This window comes from Pleurodeles waltl, chromosome 1_2 (assembly GCF_031143425.1).
Source record: "Pleurodeles waltl isolate 20211129_DDA chromosome 1_2, aPleWal1.hap1.20221129, whole genome shotgun sequence".
NCBI lineage: Eukaryota > Metazoa > Chordata > Amphibia > Caudata > Salamandridae > Pleurodeles > Pleurodeles waltl.
Genome location: NC_090437.1, coordinates 346,140,946 through 346,168,704, shown reverse-complemented (window position 1 = coordinate 346,168,704; position 27,759 = coordinate 346,140,946). Strand labels below are relative to the sequence as shown.

The 27,759-nt window shown below is 43.6% G+C and overlaps 1 protein-coding gene across 17 annotated transcripts in view; it reads right to left on the bottom strand.

The window, feature by feature from the left end:
- The window catches only part of BNC2 (basonuclin zinc finger protein 2), a 1,044,043-nt gene that overhangs the window by 141,732 nt on the left and 874,552 nt on the right, over positions 1 to 27,759 (bottom strand). For all 17 annotated transcript variants that reach the window (XM_069239536.1, XM_069239525.1, XM_069239544.1 and 14 more), the window contains one exon: positions 25,532 to 25,767. In XM_069239536.1, coding sequence (XP_069095637.1) covers positions 25,532 to 25,767 — 236 coding nt within the window. The remainder of the gene's footprint in view (positions 1 to 25,531; positions 25,768 to 27,759) is intronic.

Below are 27,759 nucleotides of genomic sequence, written 5' to 3'. Positions count from 1 at the left end.
GTATAACTATAACTGTTGAATTTCTGTGGTTCTGTGTGTGTAAAATCAGAACCTAATTATAATGTCCTTCTAACCTCTGTTTTTTTTCAGTGAATATATATAGTATGGTAGTATGTCTTCAGTGTTTATTAACCTTTATGGTTATATTGAGGGAGTGTGGAAATACCCTGTAACTTGACAAAGGCTACTATGTACCCAAAACGTATTGTGTGGTTGGTGCCATTAAAAGTATAGTGGTACGAAGAATTGGTGTGCCGGGTGTTCCTTTCGAATCCGAGGATCTGTGAACCAGACTTTGGTGTGTATATGTATATATATATATATATATATATATATATATATATATATATATATATATGGAGAGAAAGAGAGAGAGAGAGAGAGAGAGAGAGAGAGAGAAAGAGAAAGAGAAAGAGAACGATAGATAGATAGATAGATAGATAGATAGATAGATAGATAGATAGACTGAAAAAAACGAAGGTTACAGGACGTTATAGTTAGGTTCTGAATTTAAGCATACAAAACCATTGAAATTCAGCAGTTATAGTTCTTTTAAGTAACTATAACTCGCGCCCTGACACATGAGACGAGAGGCTATGAATTGCAGTAGGGAAGACCAATATTAAAGGAAAGATACGAGGGGTTGTTCTTGCTCAAAACAAATAGTCTCTGACATACCATATTGCATGGAATTGGAATGATAGGAGTTTTGTAAAATCCTACTGCCTCCTACATTCTTATTGCCTATTTATGCGCCACATACCTTTTACCGGAAATATTTGATTACAGAGAGGAAACTTGGGTGAACAACAGATTCCAGCAGGTAGCAAGTTCCAATATCTGGATGCTGTCACAGAGTGGTGAAAAGTCTGAATTACTTCATCCACGCGCAGGGTTTCTGCAGAATTTCGGCTGAGCATCTGCTGTCCCTAATTCTATATTCTGTAGATTCCACAGAATCTTTATCCCGGAATATGTGCTCAGATCATGACAGGATCAATGGAAAAGGGTTAGCCTCTTTTCCATTGTATCTCGTAAAGAATGTTAATCTTTGGGTGTGGCAAAATAGTATGCGTTTCTGATATCCATTAGCCATCAAGAAGAGGGATTTTGTTCCTTTATGTCCTAACCTGAAAAAAGTTATTAATAATAAATCCAAGGTGAGAGATTGTTTCCCATTCTAAATGCCTAATGTATAATGCTTAGGAGAGCGAAGATGCCAACAGCCAATAGCAGAATGCCAAAAGGGAAGCAGAGTTAGCTACATCTGCCATTTAGCGGGATGCTGGGTTGATGTAAGTGTTTTCATGCCAGTCAAATGTTGTTCTCTGATTGCTAATGGTACTGGACAATGTAGTTTCCCAACATCTTTCTGAGACGTAAAACACCAGGAGCCGGAGCATTGCGTCTAAAGAGAAACACTTGGATGTCCCAAGTTGTAGTGTTGGTGGTGTTGTAGGAATGGGTTAGGCCTCTCTTACTCATTAATTTATGCTAATCAGGTCTGCTGTACAGGTTAATCACACTGTCTATGTAATGAATTAATTTATGCACTGAAGAACTATTTTTTCCCATGTAACGAGGGGTTCCAGTCAAGCTAAGCAGTAGAGGGTGCAATGAACTGATAACTACTGAATCCAAAGTAATTCAACAGAGTGCATACTGGCCCAATGGTCATTCCCCTATTTCCACCTCCCTCTGCCCCCTCATTCATGCCATTAAGTAAGGCAAAGGAGAAGATGCAGGGAGAGCAGTGTCTGAGGAACGTATATGAAGCACATCCTTGGGTCAGCACAGTAAAACATTACTTCCCATCTTCCCTTCCTCCTCATTTCTTTCAACATTGCCGCTCTGTGGTTTTTCTACAAACAGATTATTGGATTTGGAAAATCAGCTCAGCATATGATTTTCAAAACCAACTAGCACTTATAATGGAAATTTAGGGCCAGATGTCCGACCTTTTGTTTTGCGACTCCCAATTTGCAATCTGTTTGGGAATCGCAAATTGCAATCACAAAACAAAATCATTAATAGTGTTAAGCACACTGTTTGTGATTTCCAGTGGGGATGCAAATGGCCTACCTCATCAATATTCATGAGGTAGGTCGCAATTTGCAACCCTATTTGGAATGGCTGCACTCACAGATATCGTGGCCTGATGGGGATAGCAGACCACCATGTCTGAGACTGCTTTTTATATAAACAAAAAAATGAAAAGTTTTCTTTTCATTTTTTTCAGAGTAGGCAGTGGTCCATGTGACTACTACCTGCTCTGAAAAAATATTTTCGCTTCCATTCACAAAGGGGAAGGGGTCTCTTTGGGAACCCATCCTGTTTTGAATGGGTTAACACCAATTTGCAATTGGTGTTAACTGTGATTGTTTTGCAACCGCATTCACAGTCACAAAACAATCATACATACCACTGCGACTCACAATTAGGAAGGGACGGCCTCGGAACGCCCCTTTCTTATTGCGACTCACAAAACCTTTTTGCAATTTGGTAAATAAATTACTGAATCATAAGATCGGGTTTGTACATTGAGAAATTATGTTTTCTTGTCGCAAACGGACCCGTTCATCACTACCCACAGTCGAGCAGCAAGATCAGACTAAGACTCAAAAGAGTCCTATGCACTAAAATAAAAGCGAGCCCTAATTAGCAAATCAGAAAGCTGAAAAAAGTGGCCCTCGTTTTGAACTTGTAAAGGCAGTATGTACAGGTACTTTGCAATGTGTGTGAGGGTACATGGATTTGTACTTACTGAAGGTAATGTTTGTGGTCAGTGCTTTAAATGTAAAAATAGAAGTGCAGGTACTCTGTGCCAGAGTACCTGCTTGTTTCTGAGAAGTGCCGGTACTCTCCAATTAAAAGTATTAAGTTTTTCTTGAGATATGCCGGTACTCTCCCTCTCAAAATAAAAAAGTGCCGTACTCAGTACCGGAGAGTACCGGCCCATTCAAAGCACTGTTTGTGGTAATAGTAGAGAAATCAACAGTATAGCGTCCCACCAAACCATAAAACAGGCATAAAAAAGCTGATACACTGCCCTGTCATACCGGCACTTTCAAACTGCTCGGTAGGTCTGTCCAACACTGTCTAGCTGATTCGTTTCAGTACCTGTTCTGCAACAATAAGGTATGCGTTGCTAAAGTCCCTTCAAAAAGAATACATTGTTTTTCTCCAGAGCCCAACATTACCAGCTAAGTGGAGGGGGCACCAAGTTTGCAAACAAGCATGGATGAAGAGAACTTACTGGTCAAAACGTGTATCTGAAGCTGCCACGATAACTTCTACATGTATGCATTGGTATTTATATAGCGTCAACCTAGTTGGGAAGCAACGAAGCGCTGTCTATGATCTGGGTTGTTGGGAACTGATCTAAAAAAGAAGTAGTAAACTGGAATTCTTGTATGTTATTAACACTGTTGGGGTATCTCTGTACACTGATGCAGTGCTTATCTGTAAATAAGTGCCCCCCCCACCAGTGTTTTTTTTTCTTTCTTTTTTTGCTGCCAAATTCCCAGTCTCAAGCCCACCTCCCGCCTATTTCTTTGACCATCCTGGACTTCTTGTATCTATCTTTCACACTAGCTCCTTCTTTTTTATCTCTACTCTCTCTCTTTGTCAGAGGTTTCTTTTCCCTTCCACCTCCTTTCTACCTTTCAAACTCTTGTTTTGTATCATGTGAAAAAAAAAGTCCCAGTCCCCAAACCAGTGACCACCACCTACACAAATTAAGCCCCGTTGCTGGTGTGTGGTCCTCTGCTCTTCGGCGCATGCCTTCCCTGTCACAAGGGCCGCTTGGGTGAGCTGCTTCCGGGATGCCCGCTGCGAAATCCATCAGTGTAACTTGCCCGCGAGCCTGTAACAATGCAGCTGCTGAGAGATGAGTGAGTAGCTGAAGGAGCGGCGCGAGCCCCCGTCGCAGGCCAGGGCGCAGCTCCGCCGTGAGTGACAAGTGAAAGGCCGAGTCACGGGGGAATGGGCGATGAGTTATTAAAGGTGGCAGGTACACTACCTGGGAGACAGGCTGAGAGGGGGAAGGAGATTACTTATACGCGAATAGTTAACAGCTGTACCTACTGCTAAGCATTACACACATGCCACGGACTGCGCCCTTCCGCGCGCGGCTCATCCAAGCACGAACAACTCGCTGTCTGTCACCCCAATGCAAAGCATCGCTGCAAATTAGGGCGGGAGGGGCTGAGCCGCGGGAACTCTGCCTGGCTCGAAGATGGCGCTGTCAGGCCGCGGCTCGACAGCTGATGAAAAGATAGCCCGGCTCTGAGAAGTCTGGCTTGTTAATGATCACCGGGAAGTTGGAAAAGCAGCAGACTCTTGTTTTGTGTTTTCCCCTCGCGGTTCCTGAGGGTGCCTCGCAGGAGAACAGATGCGCTATGTGTGGTCCACCGGCGAAGAGTCCAGGAGCAAAAGGCAGTGGCGAGAATCAGCAGAAGATATTTTAATATTTATGTGGCGTGAAGCACTAACGTCAACATGCACCGATCTCGAACACTGAACTAGGTGCTGCGTGTTGAGGACTTTTCTGTGAATGGCAGGCATTTTATCGCAATCAACAATGCTCAATTTCTAAAAATAAATAATTACAAATGCAAACGTCCAAAGCATTTCTTAGGAACCTCTCCAAAAGAGTACGTAATGGCAGCCTACACAGTCTTTAGATGCATCAGTAAGGCACTCCCGCGATCAGGGTGCGCGGAAGCGTAACACATAGGTTCCAACAGGGACGGGACACTGCTCCTCTACAAAGGGACACACCAAACTACATCTACTTACGAACTCGTCCCATTGCTAGTGCCATTGTGCTTACTGCACGCACAAGCCATTTTGCCAGTAGGAGTATTACCAGTCATGTAAGTCACTGTTATCCAGTTTATGTCAGATTTCTCCGTTCCAGGGAAGGTGGCCTACGAGCAAACATTCCCACGGGAGTGGAGGCTCACTTTTTCGTGATTCTCCCTTTAATCAGAGTTCACCGTTACATAAGCATTGTCCTTCAGGCGTATTTCCCTAAGTGGACTTATTTTAACATGCGATGTGAGAGTTTCTTTAAGTGAATGTTCTGATAAAGGGGCAATACCTCTTTTATGCTTTCTCCTTAGTAAGAATGATCAAAGTTTTAGCTGGAACTTTAAATGCACTTCCTGAATACACACCAATAAATGTTACATATGAGATACAGAGACAAAACAGCCTCAAAGATCGAGAATACAGTCGAGTACAGAAAGAATAATGAAGGTGAGATGACTGGGAAACAGCAGCATCCAATGAGACAGGTAATATTGTAAGTTCATCGAAAATGAGCCACAGTATTCAGAAAGGAATTCTAGCTATGCATTAAGATGACCCATAACGCCAACCACGCCACGTATTGCACTGCATTAAAGATACTAAATTATTAACCATAACAATAGTTAACGCAGATTGCCAAAAACATACTCAAACCCGGCAAATTCTAATTGTTTTCTGGGAATTTTCCATGGTGTTAAGCTTGTTTGATTTTATTAACAGATACAATTATTTGCAACAACACAACCATCTATGATGTGGTTTTAAAAGATTAATAACACATTTTATTGTTTTTAATTCTGTCAAGAAGATGAATGGCAACCAGAAGCAAAATGCCAACAATACACTCTGCTCCCAGGAGCCCCTGCAAGAAAATAACTCTTCAAACATGACACATTCACTCAATCAAGTGCTAAGGGATTTAGATTAAGATATAATCATGGTATAAAAAGATAAAACCTAGGCTCAAAAAAACTTTTGTGCGATTGAATGTTTATGATAGGTGTTAGTATTTCTCAATATTGTTACTGATTACAACAAGGAGGAATTAGCAGTTTAGGCTTTCCTACACCATCCCAGCGAGGTGACTCAATCTACCATGTGCTTGAAGGTAGCCTGGATTCCGATATATTCTGTCCACGGAGTCCCTTATGAAGACTCCCGAGTGACTGCACCAAAAGAGCTGCACGTCTCCATGTTGTGCTCAATGCTCTTAACAGCACATTCCCCAGGGGTGGCTCCTCCTTAAGGGTGGAGGAGCATCGCTCTCCCGGCCAGCAGCGTCAGCTGCAATCCTTTTCCACAAAAACGATAGTAAACTTTGTTTATTATTGTTTTTGTGGAAAAGGGGTGGGGCTTTGGGGGTGACGAGTGTGAGGGGGGTGCTCAGCACTCCCCCTCATGGCGCATGTATGTTTGGCCAGCCAAACACATATGCGCACAGGGCTCTCTCCAGCCCAGAAACACAGTTGCTAGGCTGGAGAGAGCCTGCGCAGGCTCCCGTCTGGGAAACAAGAGGACTGGAGCAGCACGGCGGTGAAGACAGTGGCACAGGTAAGTGTTTTTTAAAAAAAATATTTTGAAATTGATCCCCCCTCTCCTTCAGTGTTGCGTGAGCCGTGACTGACATTCCCAATGTCCACCTTCGGAGAAGAAAGCACAACAAAGCCAAGGAAACCATGAATGCAAGTGTTAATCATGATCAGCCCTAGAGAAAAACACCTCCTCTGAGCAGATACTGTCATGTCCCCACTGAGTTTAATAAAGTCTTAACACGCTCTCTGACTGGCATACTTAAAACTTAACTCGTGCTCACTCCACAGAGGCTGGCACTTTGTAGCACTTTTTTTCTCCATTGTCTCAGAATCTAAGTGCAGAAGCGGAGCTCTTGTCCTTACCTCGGGTCACATGGGCTTCCCTAGACCTACATGCACATACAGAAATCCAAGTATCCCTAGTGCATCCCTGTAATCCAGACAACACTCAGGGCAGCCGCCGGCGGGGCTCCTTCCATGTCGCGAAAAACATCACTATAATGCTACACTTAGGGGCAGGGCTTTCTGAAAGAAACCGTGCAGACAGCAGACAGGCTCTGCAGAGGATGTCTTCCAGCCAGGTCACACTATCAGTCTGCTCCGGATGCGCACTCCACTGGGAGTAAAAGTTCAGACATTTAGAGAGAGACTTTAAGAAGGAGTAGAACTATGCAAAATGTCATGGAAAGCTGCCATCTGTAACTACATGAATTATCATACTCATCATTTACTGTATTCTGGCCTCAGCTCTGTTTGTCGTCAGTTGTATTGTTGATAGCATAATTCAACAGGGTGTTTTATCTTATCTTCTCAATGGCCGCTTGTGGCCTTTAAAAACAGAGGTTTCTCCCAAAAATGCACACAATCGATTTTACTGTCTGCTGCATCCACATTGTCTCAGATGCACATAAAATGCAAAGGTATCTAAGGTGCACAGCATTTTATTTGCACCTGCGCACCTTTTGAGACTAAAGCACAGACAGTTTTTCTTTTACGTGTCTGTGTTAAAGAGATCAGTATTCCTGTGCAAAATACAGGTAGCTAAAGGGCCTAAGATCTAGTTTTTCTTATAAGGGGGTCAGCTCCAAAGGCACTGGGCACAGTCGTAACACAATATGAAAAATGGATATACTCATGCACTCGGCTTTTTAACCACGTCCTAATACTAATATCAATAACAATACTAGCAGTCATAATAATAATCATATAGGACCATATGTACCAGCTCATTTTCCCATAGACACAGAATGGGTAAAACCCTTTGATACATCTGGCCCATAGTGCTTCATCCCACGTCTGTTATTTAGAAGTACTGTAAATGACAAACAATACAAGTTGTGGAACTCAATTTACTAAATTCAGAACAATGGAAGGCTGAGTTTGCCTGGATAGGATCTGAAATCACAACCTTCTGATAATATTTATCAATGGTAAGTCTTCTATTCTCAAAGCCATCTACAACTCCCCTGCATGAAACAAAACTTTATAAAGTATGTGTCAGAAAGTGAAATTGTGTTTGCTCACCAGAGCTTGAATTGGAAGTATTAAAATTGATCGTCCATGTCTTCCTCCTTCAGTTAAGTACTGATGATGTTACCTCACAAGCATGACTGCTAAGAAAAGCACGAAAACAGAAGAGCGGCAACTCAGCAGGTGCGGCTCGCTGGAGAGAAAAGGGGCAGGGCGGAGAGTGGGGGGGCCCAAAAATGAATAAAATAAAAATAAAACGTACCTTTTTTCCACGCCCCGCCATCCGCTCTGTCGTTGCAGGCACAGGCTCCAAGCCCAAGCCTGCTCTGCGGCCAATCCAGACGCTGCCCAAAGCAGAGTTAGGATTGGCTGAAAGCACCCAGCCGGGGTGCTCCCAGGCAGACTGGGAGCCTCTGCCTGCTCTCTCCAACCCAGCAACACAGTGCGGGTTGGCCGGCTAAACATACATACGTGCTGTGCACTCCCCCTTTAGCATGCCCGTGGCCCGCCCACTTTTATAGTAAAAACATAATGAACTAGGTTTATTATGTTCTTACTATAAAAGATTTGCAGCTCCTGCTGCTGGCGGAGGGCAACGCTCCTCCGCCACAGAGGAGGAGCTGTCCCTGCAACTTACAGCCATTTGCTGCACATAAGCATTTCTTATTGCATCCACCAAAAGTAGGATTCTGTTCAACAAATCACCGGGGTTTCAATTAAGCTGCAGTGTTTTATACTTCACCACCAAGCATTTGGTCCACACTTAAAGATGTAACCTCAAAATGTATACTGCATCAAACAGGTACTCCTCAAAATATTTTGTCCTCAAAATAGCTCAAATGTACATGGTCTTCATTTTTAATGGGGGACATCACACAACCACCCTTCACTCTCCTCTGCCCAACTGCCACTTACCAAGTAACTACTGCTTTAGATAGCTAATCATCCAACTGAAAAACAAAGGACCAGGCATTTTAGGCCGGGAGTTTTACAGCATAGCCATCAAACAAATACATTGCTGTCATTAGTCACAGAGTGGGCTTTGGATCGGCCCCTTTCAACTACTGACTTTCTTTAATCAGAGCCTTTTAGCCATTGGCTTCACATGTCAATTACTTCTTGGCTCACCACAGTGGAGTATTCATCTTTCATGTAATGATATTGGATATTTGGGTGTCTCCTTCCTCTTCCACTCAAAATATTTCACTGCATGAGAGATTTTTTTACAACCCTCTCAGTGAGCTCCCGCTGAACCCCTTCTGCGTGTGTCTCTCTAATGTACTATTGCTGTGTGATTAGCATATAAATCCAGTCATATTAGTTTTGCCAATGCTTGTTAAAATGGAAAGACCCGACAGAACATTCCTTTACCCTTAAAACTCCCCCGACTCTGCACCAACAGCATCAACAAACTCCATTAAGTGCACACAGTAACAATTGCAGATGTGCCTAACTATGGTTTTATTTCCTGGGAGCCCACATTAACCACAGCTGATTTGTGACAGAATTAGTTGGAGCGTAACTCCTCCTACAGGCTGACTCTGAGTACTCTGATTATTTTGGTTAGGAATGACTACTGCTCGAAAGCACTTCCATGAGAATTAGAACCTTGTGGTGTGTTGGTGTGGTGTGCTACGAGATACTGTGTTGCCTGCAGAAGAACAATAGCAATAGACAGAACTGACCTTCAACAAATCACCTGCTGTCCTAGGTGATATACAATGATGAAACCATAATAAGCAAATACAATAGCCACAAATCTAAAATAGCGACAGGCTTCACTGAGGACATGCAATAATGAAGAAAAGAAATATTTAGAAAACTAACATTTTACAAGGTAAAACGTATTTAAGTACAGTAACTAAGGAGGGTTAATGGTCATGAATTTATTAGTACTTACTTCACCAACCTCAGTGAAATGGTTGCATTAACCAGCCTTGCCAGAATTTGTACTCAAGACCTTCAGATTATCCCACTTTTCAGTGGCGAGTGTTTAACTCACTAAGCAATCTCCTAGTTTAACTAAGATGTATGGCATGCCAAATGTTAATCATGATCAGCCCTAGAGAAAAACACCTGCTCCGAAAAGACACTGTCATGTCCCCATTGATTTTAATAAAGTCATAACCACCTCACTGACTGGCATTTAGTCAATGAGGATGTTATGATCCTTCACAAAATGGATTACAGTCCCTCTCTTAGATGACTAGCGTTGTCTCAAAGGCCAGCAACATTCACTTCAGTGCAGCCTCATACCTTAGAACTGTTATGGATTGTTTTTTTTTTAGGCCCGAACACCTCAGATTTCACTTTTGTTGGCAACTGGACCTTTACATTTCTAAAATCTTAATTAATGAGAAAGATAACTTCTCTGTTGCAGTTTTTGGTGCTCTTCCAAACCACTCTATTCTCAACTGTGTGGATACTACAAGATTAATTATTAAACATTTTGCTGTTGATAGTAGGGTGCTGATGGGTGTGCAGTCTGAAACTTAGTACATGGATAGAGTACAGCTCTGCCTGCTCTCGCATCAGAACTTCCTAAAATCACCCTAAAAGGACAGGAAGGCCTATTTAAAGGAAACAACTCACATTTATCTTGAAAAACAAACAGTGATGGAGACAGTGAGTGAGAAAGAGCCTCTGTGCATCTCATGCTCCTGGCCTGGGAAATGGGCAGTTTGGTGCCATTGGCTTCTATTTTCAAAGAAATCCTGGAGTGATATGGGTAGACTACAGTGTCTTATACCCAAAGTCACTGGTAGTATGGGATTCTGTGGCTGCAACATTTTTCGCATAATTATACATATTTCGAACCTGCCACACAATCCACCATCTACTGAAGAATTGGAAGATTTCAACAAAATATTTTTCTGGCTTTCAAGTACCAAATATTAATTTAAAGAACACCACATGTGGTGCTGCGCATTTGTAGACCCTTAACAAGGTCAGTAGGCTACGTTTCAGTAGCTGATTTCTGTATTTAAGTGTTGAACTGGGTTTATTTAGGTGATTTTTCCCAGATCGTATGTGTGTGAGTTATTATGGCAAAATAGCCACACGATAAAGCCACAGAATATGCCACATTATGCAACATAATCTTCTTTTGCCTAATTTTTAATCTAGTCAATCCTCCACCCAATTTGTTCCTTGGGGCATAATTTCAGTGGTCCTGCATATTACCACATTCCAAAACCTGTCTATAACCCTTGTCGAGGTTAGACAACGGGGCCTCCCCGCCCAAGAGTTGATATTTTGTTTCAGAGAGAGCAGGTCTCTGTGGCTGCTATTCTATGTAGCCTGCCAGAAACGTTGGTCTTTTTTTTTTCTCCAAAAAAGGTTTGTTCCCCAGCGTGCTCCAAGAATGGTGAGCCTTTGCTGACTGAATGTTAAAAAGACACGAGGCTGTTCCACGCCTTTGTAAACACACATCTTCGCAGAGCCGTCGGTGGGTTTCCATTCCAGGCCGAAAGAACCAAAACACGAAAGAAGCCACAGAACTATTATAAAACACATGGAGAGCAAACCGCGGCTGTGTTTATTGTACAGCAGCTCACATTATTTACAGACTAATCTGGGCAGCAGCATTAATGCTCAGGAGCTGTGGAAAAAATAAACCCAGCCTTTGTTTTCTTTTTTTTCCCCAACACGAAGTTATGTTGCCAGCACATCTGAGGTGAAGATCTGCTTTCCCAAACAGAATACAAAGCTATTTATTTTCTGTGGCTTCCTAATGAACTCTTAAAGATACATGCTAGTTCTGCCAGCAGCAATAAAAAAAAAGCCTGGATGCGAAACCAACAGTAGGATTTCATGGAGCCTCAGAATTTGTAAGGAGTGAACGGCTTGAAGTCTCTATTTCCAAGTATCTGAGTTATTTCATCATCCATGCATCTTAACCTGTCTTGTATGAGTAACCTGCAGCTTGCACTCATTCTGTGATTACTAAAGGCGCAAGAGACTAGGGCTCTACATGCCATTGATATGCAAGTGTACTTGTGTGACAGGACAGGTTTGGAGCGGCCATTGCATCTCACCCAATCAGCAGCCATCTGGTTGCTGACTGGATGAGGTGAAATAGCCTGCATGCAAGATGGACCTATGGTTGTTGAATCAACGCTGACAACTGAAGCAAAAACCTTCAATGTTACTACCAAATCCTCTGGATTTCTCAGGTTAAGATTATGGGGACAATGCTGTACTCGGAACAGAGTACAAGATCCCAGATCGGGTCTGTAGTGAAAGGAGCTTGCTACAAGTTGTTACAGCTAAGAAGGGCATAGGCATTTCATCCTTGCACTGTGCATTGGCTAACAGTAGGCACTTTGATCAATGCAAAGTTTCATTACACAAACGCACTGTACTGAAACCCCATGGAATTTAATGTGAAATACCTGGAGAACGCACAAAATGGTGGTTCGTAAATGAAGGAAAAGGGATTCTGTTTTGCCCTTTCAGAAATCCATGCACCAGCTTCTTGTCAGAAATACCCAATACTCAGAAGTCTTAATAATCATGCTCTGTCCTTTCAACTAAGTTGAATCCCTAAACTCAGTCACAAGCCTTCTGGCCAGATAGCTCCCAAACCTAGGGCAAGGAACTAGAAACCTGAAGTTCATAGTTCCATGCTGTGGAATAACTCTCCACCCACTTCCATGCTGACCAGTACCAACAATCATTTAGTGTTGATGTCAGTAAAGGTGGATTTATGACACACAGGTGTCTCAAAAGTGTTCTTTTCTTAAATTTTGGTTTGCTTTAGGCATTATATACATTAAGTAGTATACAAAAGTATATATGTGAGCGAGCCTATGCTGCGATCGCACAACAATAACGAACAATCCAGGGTAGAAAGCACTATAGAAATAACACACTGCCGCAGTACAATGTCATGTGGGTCTAGATCCTCCAATGTCAGAGGAGGCAGGCTAATAAATAAGTTCACCGGGCATGAGTGCATAACAGGGCACCAACAGCACTTTCAAAACAGTTTTTCACTACAATGGGACTTTTAAAAACAGATTTAGCATATCAAATCAGGTCGCCAAGAGCTGATTTTCTGATTATAAAGAGAAATTTACTGAAAATTAATTTTAATGACAATAAAGTCAGAAAAGCTATGGCTGATAATATAGTCACGTCATAGATTTTGCATCTAAAGGGCTAGTTCATCCTGTTTAAAATACCTGGGTCAGCATCTGCACACACACTTTTTACAATTTACCTTCTGCAAAGGGAAGAAATAGATTTAGAAAGAGCGACAATTAATAACCAATTTTTAAACAACACTGCACGCCACACGTTTTCAATGTTCAAGTGCAGTAAATACAAATGCTGCAATCTCCTTATTTAAAAGGACTCGGAAAACCCCCGGTTTGCAGCAATACTGCACATGGTGTGTAAACCAACAGTGCTCGCCGCACAGTGATTACAAAGTATACAACAGGCGCTGCATAAGTATAACCGGCCTACACTGTACACTTCAAGATTGGACTGCAGAACGAGCTCCTGGCCGCGAGTTTACTGTACACATTTTACCGATTGTGTAGGCTACATTGTCAAAATACACGCGATGGCATAAAACCGAATGCACGATCTCTCCTTCTGCTTTGAAATATATCCAGCAGATCACTTTTTTTCCTGGCCTACCTTGAAATGAGTGATTCATGTTAAAGTTTGTCAGGATATGCAACCCTAGGGCAGAAAATAATCTGTGCCAGTTAACAGCAGAAAAAAGGCGTCTATAAATAACACTTCCATAACGCGACAGCAGTCGCAAACCTATAATGAACTGTTAATTCTGTGCTCGGGGTCGACGGCGCCTTGTTGTCGAGGTCGTTGTTTCATACTCTGCTCCGTACAACGCCTCTTCCTTCTCGGCTTCCGTAGCGCCTGCAGGGCCGGAGCGGGGCGTTAATCATAGTTACCCCTCCTAATAACCGCCATTCACACCGCACCGTTACTGCTCCTTATTGCTCTGGACAGAGACTGGCACCTCGTTGAAAGTTCAGCGCTGCGCGGGAAAAAGGCCCCCGGGACCCTTCAGTTTTCAAGAGAAAGCATTAAATCAGCTGATGCGGGAGAGATGACACTTTGGATTCTCCGGGGGCTCTTCCCGACTCCTAGGCTTCTGTGATCACTGGTTCTGTAAGAGCCTAAAGCCAGCTTTGCAACATATAACCCAATCAACAGCAGCACTGGCCACAGGCCCTCGAACGGGGTTGTGGGGAGAAAAGCCTTAACGAGAGGAGAAGATACACGAAGCGCACTGGAGTGATTCTGGGGACTGGGCCTGGCGGAACCCTGGCACCGGCCGCGGACTGTGACTTGGCGCCCCCACTGTCCACAGCCCGCTGCGTGACCGCCCCTATGGAAAGCCAGTGGGAATGCAGCAGTTCCAGGCTGCGAGATATGGCTTGTGGCTTTAGCACTCTCACTAACAATGTCCCACGCTGCCTAGGGTGGGGGCGACAAACAAAGACCAGCAAAAGAGAGCCGGAGTCTCCGGAGACTAAATGCAGGGAGCCCCCCTAGCAACGCAGCGAGATGCTTTTCCTTACCTTGTAGCTGTATTGTTTTGACTTTATGTAGTGCTTCACCCTCTGAGGTGGCACCCAAGTGCGTAACGCAAGTACGAATTTCTGTGCACCAATATCCTTGTCACTGTCCCCACTGTCATTCTTTTGAATTAATATCAGCAAAAAACAAGTTCAACCCGCATAATATGTACTTATAAATGCGCACCACTGAAATGACATGCAAAAATTCACCAACTAGGCCACACACTTTGTGCATTCACACAACTGAGTTCACTGCATTTTATTCACAATATCGAAAGTGTGCTAGCAGCTTGCTATTTTTTTTTTTAGAATCAGACTTTCATTTCTTGGACATGGTCAAGCACTGTGTGGCCTACTTGTCACTACCACCCAATTCAAATGTATTTTGTAGTACGTGCTCGGCATGACCATTACACTCTCATTTTAGACTGCTCCAGCTCCAATCTGGATGCTTCCCTGTTTCATTTCCTTTTAAAAAGGATATATTAAAAACAGTTTCTGCTCCTTTTCACAATCTTACTTTCAAACTAACTGCATGTCCTTTGACACCAGCCTACCCCTTGTCCTCTGCTACCCAGAAGATTTCCTATATGTTGGTCCTCCACAATCACTTAACTGTTAGGCAAAATGGTGAACCAGGTCACCATGTTCAACAAAATATTCTGTCTGGGAATCACAGTGGGTTCTGTTGACAAGGAGCTCACTGTGCCAAGAGACGAGATGAAGGCTATCCATGGTCAGCGAGCCTGCATGCCAGTTATATTATGCCACTCTGAGACAGTCTGGTTTCAGATCAGCTATCTGAATTTTCTTTCCCTGGTGCCAATAAAGGTCACGTTTTCAAACCTTGTGTAGCCAGGCTAGTCTATGGTCTGTTGGGATTGAGTCTGTCTCAAGACAACGGCTAACGTGGGAACAATTTTCAGAAAAAAATGTAAGGCCTTTGTGGCAGGGCAAAATTCATGCCAAAATCACATTTCAGCTTATTACAGACACTGCATGATACTCTAATTTATAGGCAATGCCAGGGTATCACTGTAGTGCCATAACCCATCAGGTGCTTTAGTCCAGGTTGGGTCCAGTTTACTACTGGTGGTCTCTGTCTGAGAGCACCAGCTGAACAACAACCTCTGAGGACAATGGATTAACTATGTCATAGTGGTAATGTATCAACTCATTCCAAATTAAACCTCTCTAGATGCCTCATACCTCAAGCAGGTGAGGTAACTGCATAACTCCTGTCTGACCTTTGGAATCTTGTTGCTCAAAAGGAAAGAACACAATGGGGTGTCGGGGAGGACACAAACATATGACATGAAGACCATCTACTGGATTATGCGTGCTAGTCAATGATAGACTGTCTCATGATGGCACAATGATAGTGTTCCTTGTCTTTGCTCAAGGAATTGGACGAAGAAGACAAGGGGAGATAATTCTTTGCTGGAAAATGATACACAGGCAGACAGGGAAGATATTACCCTATGATACAAAGATGGAAATTTCGATAAATACACACACGCCTTTTCCACTGCATTTTGTGTATTTGTGGTTCGATATTTGAGATTTGAGATTGATATTTGACAGTATCCGGGAAGAAAATTATTTCATAGTGAATGGTTCATCTCACATGGTGCTGAGTGGTTCAGGTATTCAAGAAAAGAATAGTTCCAATGTTACAGGCACACCAAGCAAAAAGGGGCACAGTAATGAACCTGTAGACCTGAAGAAAATAATGGGTGCTCCCAATTTTGACAATGGGCCAGTACCAGTCAGCTTCTTTAAACATGCAAGAATGCCTTCTAATGCTCTAATGATGATGAAGCCGAGTGCCACTTTGAATTCTGTCATTAAATGGTAACTTTAACTGCAAAGAAAAAGACAATTTCTCACCCTGTCAGGCAAAGTTTTTCACAAATGTCTGTAACAGCCATTCGTCCAGGCAAGGGACCAAGCATTTCCCTGTTTCTTAGCCACCACTGCCTACATGTTAGCATGACCACTTTCAAGACAAAGCAACTTCACCCCACATGAAATGTGTCTCTGGATAATATCAGGGGTACCCTTGCCAGATGATGAGAAGATTCTTATACTTCTTTTTCTAACCCACCTTCATATTATTCATGGGCACACATGAATCCGTGGGACTTTGCCCTGGCTTGAGAAGGAATTCCTTGACCTGAACACTTGGCTATAGTGTCAAGGGTAAAGTCCCCCTGTCTGAAGGAAAGACTTGTGCTCACATAGAAAGAAAATGTTTTTTTCTTGGTTTCTCAAGTGAGACACAACCAGTTTTGGCACTCAAGGCTTACTTCTGGAACTCAGTCTTACCAATTGTTTTGCTTCCTGAAATTAGTGTAACCCTGTTTACTACATCTTTTTCACATAAATAATTAAATTCCCTAGATCATTTGATCAATTACTCTCCTTTTGCCCTGGGGTCACTTGTCATTTTCAAGCACATGCAAGGCCCAAACAAAACAGAGTAAGATGCAGCGGATGTCCACCGTCTGGCAGGTGGTATGGCTCCTGCACTGTCTGTCAGCTGTGGCTGTCCCAGAAGTAGAAGGACAAGCCTGATGGTTGCAGTCTACCAAAGGCACCTTTCTAGCGGTGAGTGCTAAGAGATGTCAACCAATGGAATCAGTCTTATGGGGTCAGTCTGTCAGTTGACCCTTAGGACACTTGTTCACAACGTGGGGACTCAAACAAACATGTACCCATGCCATAAAGAGTGCATAGCTTGGAGCTTACCTTTGAACCACAGCAGGTTGCATGGGGCAAGGAGTGATTCAACATGGCTTGACTATAAATGACAGCTGAAATTGCCTAACTAATAATAGGTTTGGCTATACCAAGAATGTAGGTGAAACAGCCCATTATTAAAACAGGCTGGGCCCCTTCATGTCTCTATACAAATGTGCTCTCTGTTTCAAAATAAACACTTTTCTCATCCCACTCCCTCCTCTTTAAATGCAAGACTTTCGCCCAACCCACACATAGCCTCCAATCACCTGTTATTAAAGACCCCAGCAGGACACTTGGAAACAAGTCCCAATGGTTTCCTAAATGCTAGGTGCGAAGGATAGATTCTTTACTGTGTAGTACTTGTTTGTATTTGTAACTTATTTGACAGTTAGGCTTGGCTTTCTGCATGCTACTGAAAATGGAGCATATCCATTTTACGGCACACCGGCCCCCTTCTGCTATCATAATCTTAAGAAATGCCCCTCATTCGCGGAGAGTGTTACTTTCACATTACTGTCCCTTTGAGGGTGTCCGCACCCTGCAATCAGTTCATACATATAATATGCTAATTATCTGAACTAACAATATTTGCTTCTCAATTCACGCAACCACAAAAGCATTGTGGTTATTTTTGTTTCAGACATCTTCAGATCATGCATAAATAAAATATAATGTCCAAGAGCGATAAAGTGCATTAATTTAGAACACATTTGTTGCAGGTCCTTGATCTATAGGTCCTTGAACTAGAATCTGTTAACAGGATTATAGGCTTCTAAATATGAGAAAAGAGAGCAATAAACTAGCAGCACACACAAGCCAAGGCAGCAAAACTAATTCATCCCGCCAGCCAGTTCACGAACCCCTTCTATGCAATCCATAGCCAATTGCTAACCAAGTCAATATGCAGGACTTTTAACGGTCTTCCTAACTTCCATCGACAATTTTTCTCCTTTAATATTCAATAAGCCGTCGTTGAGAGCAATAATGGCAAAATGGATGCCTCGAGGCTAGGCTCCAGCAGCACTGGACATGTGCCAGCTACACTGACTTTCACACACACCGTGCACCGCGGTGCCTCGCGGAGTTCACGCGGAAAGGCAAATGGATGATCTCACAACCTGATCTAGCATTTATGAAGTACAACAGTCAGCCATAGTATTTGGAAAGTAAACACCAGGAAACTATGCTTGCCAAGGTGTTCCTGGATTAATCAGCTTGCTTCTCATGCTATCCTTTGTCGTGCAAACCAGCAAATCAACCTTCTGCGCAGAGGCTGAGATCACACACGGGTCTTGAAGCCTAGCGTTACACCTGGCTGTGTGATCGAGTGCCACACAGGGATTTGCAAGAAAGTTGCTGTCTTTTACACGAACAGCCACAAACTTAGGCCACACTGCTGGAAGGGTCTTTCAATGCACTGGCTCTGGGCCTGATCCGCAAAACATTGTAAATTCACACCCATAGTAGTTCTCCTATGAACGTGTGCAGATTTACTACTTTAAGGAATTCACAAGCATTCCCAGAGGTATGCTTGCAAAACTGGACCAAGTGCAGGTTTTTAGGCATACTATAGGGTATTTAATATGACATTTTTCTTGGGCTCCCATTTCTCCACCTGGGATTGTACATTCCACGTTGTGTAATTGCATATTTTTTTATTTTTTTCCTCCACGGAGAACACATTTTATTTTTCCAGATGGGAAATCGTAATCTTCCATTGCAAACAATGCCTTGATACATCCCCTCTCTACCCATTGTGTAGGATTAACTACTGTAAATGTCTTCACGCTCGAGGACGAAAAATCTGTAGTAGTAAAACCATTTACGTCTTTGAGGAAACCTTTTGTAAATTCCTAACATATGTAAATGGAACCATTATTGGCCAAAAATGTAAAATTGAAAATAACTTTCTTAATTGAGCCATTACTGTATGGTCACTGGGACCTATGAAAGAGAAGGCACATGTTGGAGAAAGTCCTTGGACCAGCTCCCCCCTAGCTGGCTGGCTGCCTCCCCTCCAGCCTCCAGAGCTCTATTTCAGCTTCTCAGCACTCTTGCTGAGAGTGCTACCACTAGGCACATTCCATCGCCTTCTGGTTACTGCTTGTGCTGTTTTCGTTGTTGCTCTGTTCCTCTCCTGTTGTTTCTCCTTTGTTGCTCATTGGGCTCTGTCCCTCTTTTGTTGCTGCTCTGTTCCTCTCCTGTTGTTTCTCCTTTGTTGCTCATTGAGCTGGGGTAGCAGTTTTTTTCCCTATGCTTGTCTCCCTGTTTGCCACTCACCACTGTCCCTAGGCGTTGCCCCTGCTGCTTTTCAGCACTTTTGTTTCCACCCACTGCCAGCACACTAACCACCACCCAGTGCCCCTCTCACCCCAGGACCTACTTAATGGAGGCCGCAGTGCAACCCCATTAAGAAAGTCCTCGGGCAAGCTCTCTCGTCACCATCTGATTGCCTCCCCTCCAGCCTCCAGAGCCCTCGTTTCGGCTCCTCAGCATCTGCTGAGAGCATTGACACCGGAACTTTCCACGTTTTCTGGTTACTGTCTGTGATGTTGTTTTGTTCCTCTCCTGTAGTTTCTCCTTTGTTGCCCATTGGACTCTGTTCCTCTTTTGTTGTTGCTCTGTTCCTCTCTTGTTTTTCCTTTGTTGTCCATTGTGCTGGGGTAGTAGTTTTTGTTTCCCTGTGGTTGTCTCACTGTTTGCCACTCAGCGATCATCCCCCACTGCTTTCCCGCTCTTTTTTCCCCCCTGCTACCAGGCCACCCACCATCACCCAGCGCCCCTCTCACCCCAGGACCGACTTATGGAGGCTGGAGCACGACCGCGCAGCAAGCACAAAGTTAAGTTTGTCTGCACCCATCTGGGTCTGGGCCACACCCAGCGCCAGGAACCCTGGTTCCCCTACTATCTGCCGATACTCAGCATCCAAACTGCAGGACCTGGCCCCCAGGAAATGAGACAACTACTGCTGCAGCGCAACTCAATGGACCACAATAGGACCTTTCACGCCTGCCACCAATGCTGTTGTACCTGCAATACCGAAACCACACCCTCAACCACTCATTGCAAAAAACAACTTTATTGCCTTCTTCTCAACATAAGATCCCTCTGCAAACACGCTACGGAAGTCTGGGACACCATAACCACTTCCCATCTTGACTTGATGTTCATCACAGAAACCTGGCTTACCCCTGCATCAGCTCCAGGCATCACCTGCGCAACTCCCAAAGCTACAAACATATTCACAGAGAATGACACAACAAACAAGGAGGAGACATCACCATCATCCACAAGGACAGCCGCCTATGTACCACCACCAAGGAGGACACGTCCCCCATCTTGGAATATCTTAATTTCCAAATCTGAAATGATGCCAAAACAACCATCAGAGGAACCCTCGCATACACAACCTCAGGCCCCCTCTCCTGCCTTCTGCAAGGTTAGTGCTGATTTCTTCTCTCCATGGCCATTGACTCCAGACACTACGTCTTCCTGGGGGACCTCAATTTATATCTCAATGACTCAAATGACTGCAACTCGACCATCCTCCTGAACAACCTCAACAACATCGGACCCAAGCAAGTGTCACCAGCCCCACGCACAACGCAGGTCACACCCTGAACCCCATTTTCACTGTTAGTGACAGGATTAAATTCCCCCAATCAACGGAGCTATCATGGACCGACCACCACATTGTACAGTTCACTGTAACAAGCACAAATCCCTGAGACCCAATGGACCGCCACCCTCAACACCAACAGACCTAACCCCACCGGCAGCATTGACCATGATGCCCACAATTTCTTTGACTGGAACCACAACTGCACCAACCAAATTGCCCCTACAAGAAACTACAACTCTAGAAGATACAGCAAGCCCATTGGCTGGTTCACACCCAACTCCACTCACTGAAGAGACTAGAACGACAATAGCGCACTAGCAAGAACCCATCAGACCGTGCCACCTTCAAAGCTGCCCTCAACAAATGTCACCACCATCTCAGGGAAGCAAAAAAGGATGCCTTGATCAAACGCATCTAGTAGAGCACCAACCGCACCAAGGAGCTTTTCAGCATTGTGAGAGAGTTCTCCAGCCCTGCAGCCAAGGAGAACACAAGTCAACCGTCACAGGCTCTCTGCGACTCTCTGGCAGACTACTTCCATGACAAAATAGCTGCCATCTTCAGCAACTTTGCCCCTCAAACCATTTGCTTTCACCACCAAATAATGCAGACAGATGCAACACACAGCTACCTGATCACAGACTGGAAGCCACTAACAACTCAGAAAACAGTAGCCATCGTGAGCGCAACCAACTCTGGATCGCCCAACAACCTGTGCCGCCATTACATGTTCAACCTGGGACTGAGAGAGAGCAGTAGCACCCTCACCCCCATCCTTAACGCCTCCATCATGACAGCCACCATTCCCGATTCCTCAAAGCACACAGAGGTAAAACCGTTCCTGAAAAAAACACCTGTCGACCCCAGCGAACTCAAGAACTACCGCCCACTTTCGCTGCTACCTTTCCCCACCAAAGTCCTAGAAAGAGCCATCAACAGATATGTCTCCCAACACCCAAAAGAACATAATTTACTGGACGCCTCCCAAGCAGGTTTCTACACCAACCACAACACCAAGACCACCTAATCGCTGTAACGGATGACATCAGAGCCCTCGTCAACTGCGGAAAAAAGTAGCCCTAACTCTCCTCAAACTCTCTGCGGCTTTCAACACCATCTCCCACTTCACCCTCATCACCAGACTCCACCACCGAGTAATTCAGAGCAACGCCCTCAAATAAATACACACCTTCGTCACAGGACGCACCCTAAGAGTCCGCCTACCTCCTTATACCTCAGAACCCAAGAACATCATCTGTGGCGTTCCCCAGGGTTCCTCTCTTAGCCCTACCCTTTTTAACACCTACATGACACCCCTGGAAGACATCAAACGCAGCCACAGACTCAACATCATCTCATACGCTGACGACATACAACTCATGCTCTCGCTCTCAGAGGGCCACGCCACCCTGAGAGACAATTTCAGCAATGCCATGACCAACGTTGCAGAGTGGATATGTCCAACTGCTTGAAACTGAACACAGTCAAGACAGAAGTGATCATTTTCAGAAACAACGCATCCCCCTAGGACGACACCTGGTGACCAGTCACTCTCTGGCAAAGCCCCAACCCATAATAGACCCCGCCTGCAACCTCGGCATCAGCATTGACAGCGGGCTCACGTTCAAGCATTAGATAAACACAGTTGCTGCCTCATGATTCCTACTAATCCGCATGCTATGAAAGATTTTCAGATGGATCCCGGTAGACCCCAGAAGAATGGTGAGCCAGGCCCTTATTACCAGTAGACTGGACTACGGAAATACACACTATGGTGCAGTCACCACCCAACTCCTTAATCGCCTCCAAACTATACAGAACTCCACAGCAAGACTCACCTAGATCTTCCCAGATGCACCAGAATCACCCCATACCTCAGAAGCCTATAATGGCAGCCCGTGCAGAAGAAATTCAAATTCACGGTCCTGACACTCGCCTTCAAAGCCCTCCACAATATCGGACCCAAACACATCAACCACCGTATGACTTTTCACCAACCCACCAGAGAAGTCTGGTCAGCCTCCGTTGCCCTCGCAAATATCCCACGAGCCAGCTGAAGCTACTGCTTAGGCCGTTCTTTCTCCTACAGCCTAGAACGACCTCCCCATTCACCTGCAAACCACTCACTCTCTCCCTGACTTCAGGAAGAAGCTGAAGAACCTTACTCTTTGACGAGAGGCTGCCAGCACGCAACATTGCTCCCAAGCACCTGGATACCCCTCGGAGTGATAGGCGGTGCTCTACAAATACCGATTGACATGTTTAATGGTGCAAGTGTGCACTAGTCCACCTACTAGTCGATTAGAACTAGTACATAACTGACATTACCTCTACTTCACCTCACAGATCTCTGAATTAACATACTGCTGGTAGGCAGCAGGATTTAAATTAAAACAAATTCTATATCTGTAACTAGCATACGAAGGGTAAACATGGTATTTGTAAATGTAATTTTGATAAGATGGTCGAAGTTGACATACCAAGCTTTTACTACTATGTTATTTGTTGAAGCACGTGCCCACCCTAAACTTGACCATACTAAAGACTGGGAACCTGCACTCACTGTGCTTGACTCAGTCTGTAGTGTGGAGGTATGACAGCGGTTGTAAGACCTTTAAGTTGTTCCAAAGGCGGAACTGATTAAAATGTAAGTAATAACATTGCATATTTTTGTTTTGAATATTTTTTAATATTTTTATTTCGGTAAAAAAAACGTATAATTCACTGTGAAAAATGTAAATTATTTGCACCATGTTATAACAGAGGAGGATGAGGATACAGGGTTAATTCCACTAGAAGTGGAAAAAGCTAGAGACTTCCACCAGTAACGACAGAACGAAAGTACAAGATGAGACACGGATAGAGGTTGTGGGAAAAGTGAAAAAGAAAACGGATCATGAAATGGTATGGAGAAATACTTTAGCTTTCCCATGCAAAAGATGCGGGAAAACATTAGCCATACATCTATTAGGCTTTTGCGCTCATCAGTTTTGTGACTTCCAAATCTAGTACAGTAAAATATACTGTGGACCACTACCTGGAATTTCATTTCTGTAGTATGCTGCTTTAAGGCAGCTGAAAAGTGCTGCAGTGAAGTATGACCCTTGGGGTCGGTAGCCAACACAACCTAAGTACTTTCACCAGAAATGCCGTAAGCTTAATGTTGATTTTATATTCTTAGTTTTCCTGGGGAGTGTACCAAGCAGATGCCCAGTAGCAGGATAGAAGAAAAAGATGTGATGCTCTCACATGCTGAAGTAAATAAGGATGGCATGGAAGATGTCTCGACTCACATTCTGATAGATGGCATGGCCAAGATAATTATGTAGGCTGGGGACTGGGCTTTGATACTTGGAAACCTCAAAGAGCCATCCAACATGGCACACTGAGTCATGGGAAACCTGCTTGAGTGAGTACTAGCTAACCTGTAATATTCCTCAAACCTAGGAATGAATCCTAAAACTTCGGAGGTGGCACTCTGGGGTTGTCCTTGGCGGATTAGAATACAACATCTTAAAAACCAGAAAACAAAGTCTGGAATCATCACAATGAAGCTCACAAGATTTGTTAGTAGGTAGTACACCCTAATGCTAGAGGGATACCATTCTCACTGACATCACTACCCTTTGCAGACTTCCATAGCACACACTCTATGCAGACCTTGAATGGGTCAGTAACTGCTAGTGAGTGGAGATCAGGGATCTCCTATATTTTAACTGTGAGCCCACAATTTCCTTGGAGAATTGATGGTCGTCATGCTTTAATCTAATTTAAAAGCGACCTGAAAAATACCAAATGTTTAATCTCTGATATGGGATGCAGTTCTGTGAGGAACATCAATGGGAAATAGACTGAGCACACATAGAAGATGGGCTCCCATAGCACACTCCAATCACTACAGAAATAAAAAACAAAGGAACTACCTTGCAGCTATGCAGAAATGCATAGGTGCAAACAATAAACGCAGACAAATATACTTCAGGCACTGGTGCATCAAGAGTGTGAGATGTAGAGCAGATGAATTGGAAAAGAATGCAGTCATGTGTAGGGTTGTCACCTGAGGCTTTTTTTCACCAGCCTAGCCTGTATTTGCCTATGGAGATCACGAAGGAATGGTGGCAACACTAGTCACATGGGATTCTTGCATATGTGTGATCTACTGGACTGGTGGCTTACAATATTTCTGGACAATTTAGGTACTCAAAGATTGTTAATAAGATTGAGTGTGCAGGAGACCATGTTTAGCAATTACACATAATTCAACGTAGGGTCATTAATGCTTCAATTTACATTGTACAACATCTTAACAATAAGCAGACATTCCTCTATCAAAGGAGACTCTGGATACCTGATTGCTGACATCCTAAAGTATGGCTGCAGGTCTTAAGTATGGCTTCCACTTACAAGAGAAAATGTCAATCTTCACATCATCACTTGCAGAATTATAACCAGTAAGAAAACTATCACACCAGGTTAAAATGGTTTAAATGTGCATTACACAATCATTTAGTTACTTGGCAACAGGTTTTTACACAAAATGTTAAAAAGCAAAAATGCAAGTTTTGATTAAGGAACTCTCAGCAACTATAATGATCCCATTTTTATGATGCATCTCATTAAGAATTACAATACTTTCTTGATTCTACAAGGCTTTTAGGATCACGTTTGCCTTGATTGGCTATATATGAACAGGAAAGTGAACAGGGACGTCATTGTGCACTAGTAGCACACTTTGTCTTGGTGCTAAGTAGCTACATCACCTCCCCATGCTGCAAGAAGCTTCTTACCTGAAGAATGTACCCTCTCACGTAGTCACGCAGGGTCCAGCCTAGTCCGTGTAGGATGTGCAGCACCTCCTCTTGCTTCAGCACACTGAAAAGGCGGTCCAGCAGGATCTTAAGCCGCACGGGTACTGCCTGGGTTCCGTAGAGCATCAGGCTGCTGATGTCAAACACTACGTTGGACTGCACGATCTCCACTTGTGTTGGGTGATACAGATGCTGAGTGCTAAGTTTGTCCAAAGCTAAAGAGGATATCAAAAATGGGATGGAGAGAGTTTGGTGAAAAGGGAATGGAGAAAGAAAGACACAAAATTAAAATAGATCATATGAGTGAGCTTTTTTTAATTAAATGGGCCGTAATAGTGCTTCATTTGAAGTAAACGTTTTCACCAGCTTGGTAATAGCTTAAAGTGAGAGTAGGTACTTTTTTAGCACCACAGCAGTGTCTCGACCCACCTCATCTCCCTGATACCTATTTTGTAAATAGCATCTTTGTTGTTTCTGGGGAGGAGAAGCTTTTCACAAGAGGTTCTTGGTGATAAATCCCAGCCTGCAGACTACCTATTAGCTTGCATGGTCAACATTTTATGGTCCTGATCAATCAAATTCTCACATTCTCTGTCCAATCACTAAATATTCGGGATTTTTTTATTTAGAAAGACTTCAGCTTAGTGGGATGTGGATCAAGTAGTATAACACACATCTGGTGATGTTAGAGAGAAGGTAAAACTCCTCCCTATGTATGCTGCAGAATTATGGGGTCAAGGTTACACCAGAGAACTTAACCACTATCTTCTAGAGAATAAACAGTTTTCATCGTGCACTGGAATTTTTTTGCCATAACATGTTGATGGAGGTTTCAAATGGCGAATTCCCAAAGCTCTACAGCTTGTTCTGTCCAGTTACATTTTAATGCATCCACCGGGTGCCAAACCAAACTTCTTTTACAGCAAACACAGAGCTGGAGGCACACTTTTAACAATTAACGTGTATGTATATTATATGTCACTAGTGAATCATACAAGTAACACCTTGTGAGTTTGTGGATTGCGTTCCAGACTATTTACTGTAGCCCTTCCCCTGCTTCTACTCTGGTTGGATTGATCCAGCATTACCTCTAAGATTAGTGGCCCTATGTTTATAATTGTTCATTTTTTTCTATGTGGCTTCACAGCTCAAGTGCTGATGCAATTGTTTATCCAGTTTCCAGTTTAAGACCAGGACTTTCTGCTTCTCTTGACTGCTGTCACCACTACATCAGAGCAGACCACTTGCTCTTATGGACTCCCTTGTATTGGCCTTCCCTGCTGCATGGTCCATCCTAGGAGAACTCACCTGGCTCCTGCCTCTGGGCTAATAACTCCTTCCATCATCAATTTTGGGGCAGAGAAGATATTGTCACTAATGTGTACTTGACTCATCATATTTATACATTTATATCACATCCCTTAAGCCTCTTATCTTTGCCTCATAAACCCGCGCTACCATGTACTGGATTTCTGAAATACGGAATTAATCTTCATTGTGTGTGAAATGAAGCTTACAGAACAGTGTTTGATGTTACTCTCCAGCATGACCATTCAACACACGTAGCACTCGACTGGCCTAAGATACTTGATTTTTGTAGAGGTCTCCATCACCTCGTTTTCACTCCGATTCCACAGCAGCCTCTTACAGCAGTCTTTTGCACTTGCATACCGTGTTCTGAGACTCCTCCCGCAACTCTGGTTCCATCTTGACTTGTGGTCACAGGGGAGTCTGTGCATGCGTGATAAATTGCTTTCCTACCCATAGTGGTGAAGGCCTTATCATTTAGCCACTGGCTTCATTCAGAGCCTTCACTCTGTGGAATACATTGTCAAAGGCTTCTGCGTTACTCATACTTCATTCCCTACATCTGATTTCAGAGATCTTTCTTATTGGTGTAGTTAAATCAACTTTGAATGCAGAGGTTTAGAAATAATTTAATGTTCATTAAAGATAAGGGACGTGCAGGTCTGGGGACCAAGGCTCTGAGGGTATAAGCTGGGCACTTTATGTTAACAGCTGAGATGTGAGAGCACTGCTGCATCCTGGGTATTTGGTAAATGTGTGGGTTTACAAGGCTTCGGAGATGACGACGGTTCGATAGGGCTGCTAAAAAGACTGACTGCTATTGCAGTGCCACCCATATATAATATGAATTGACTTTATGACTACAGGATTTTAAGACAGTGGAGTTTATCCAATAGAGA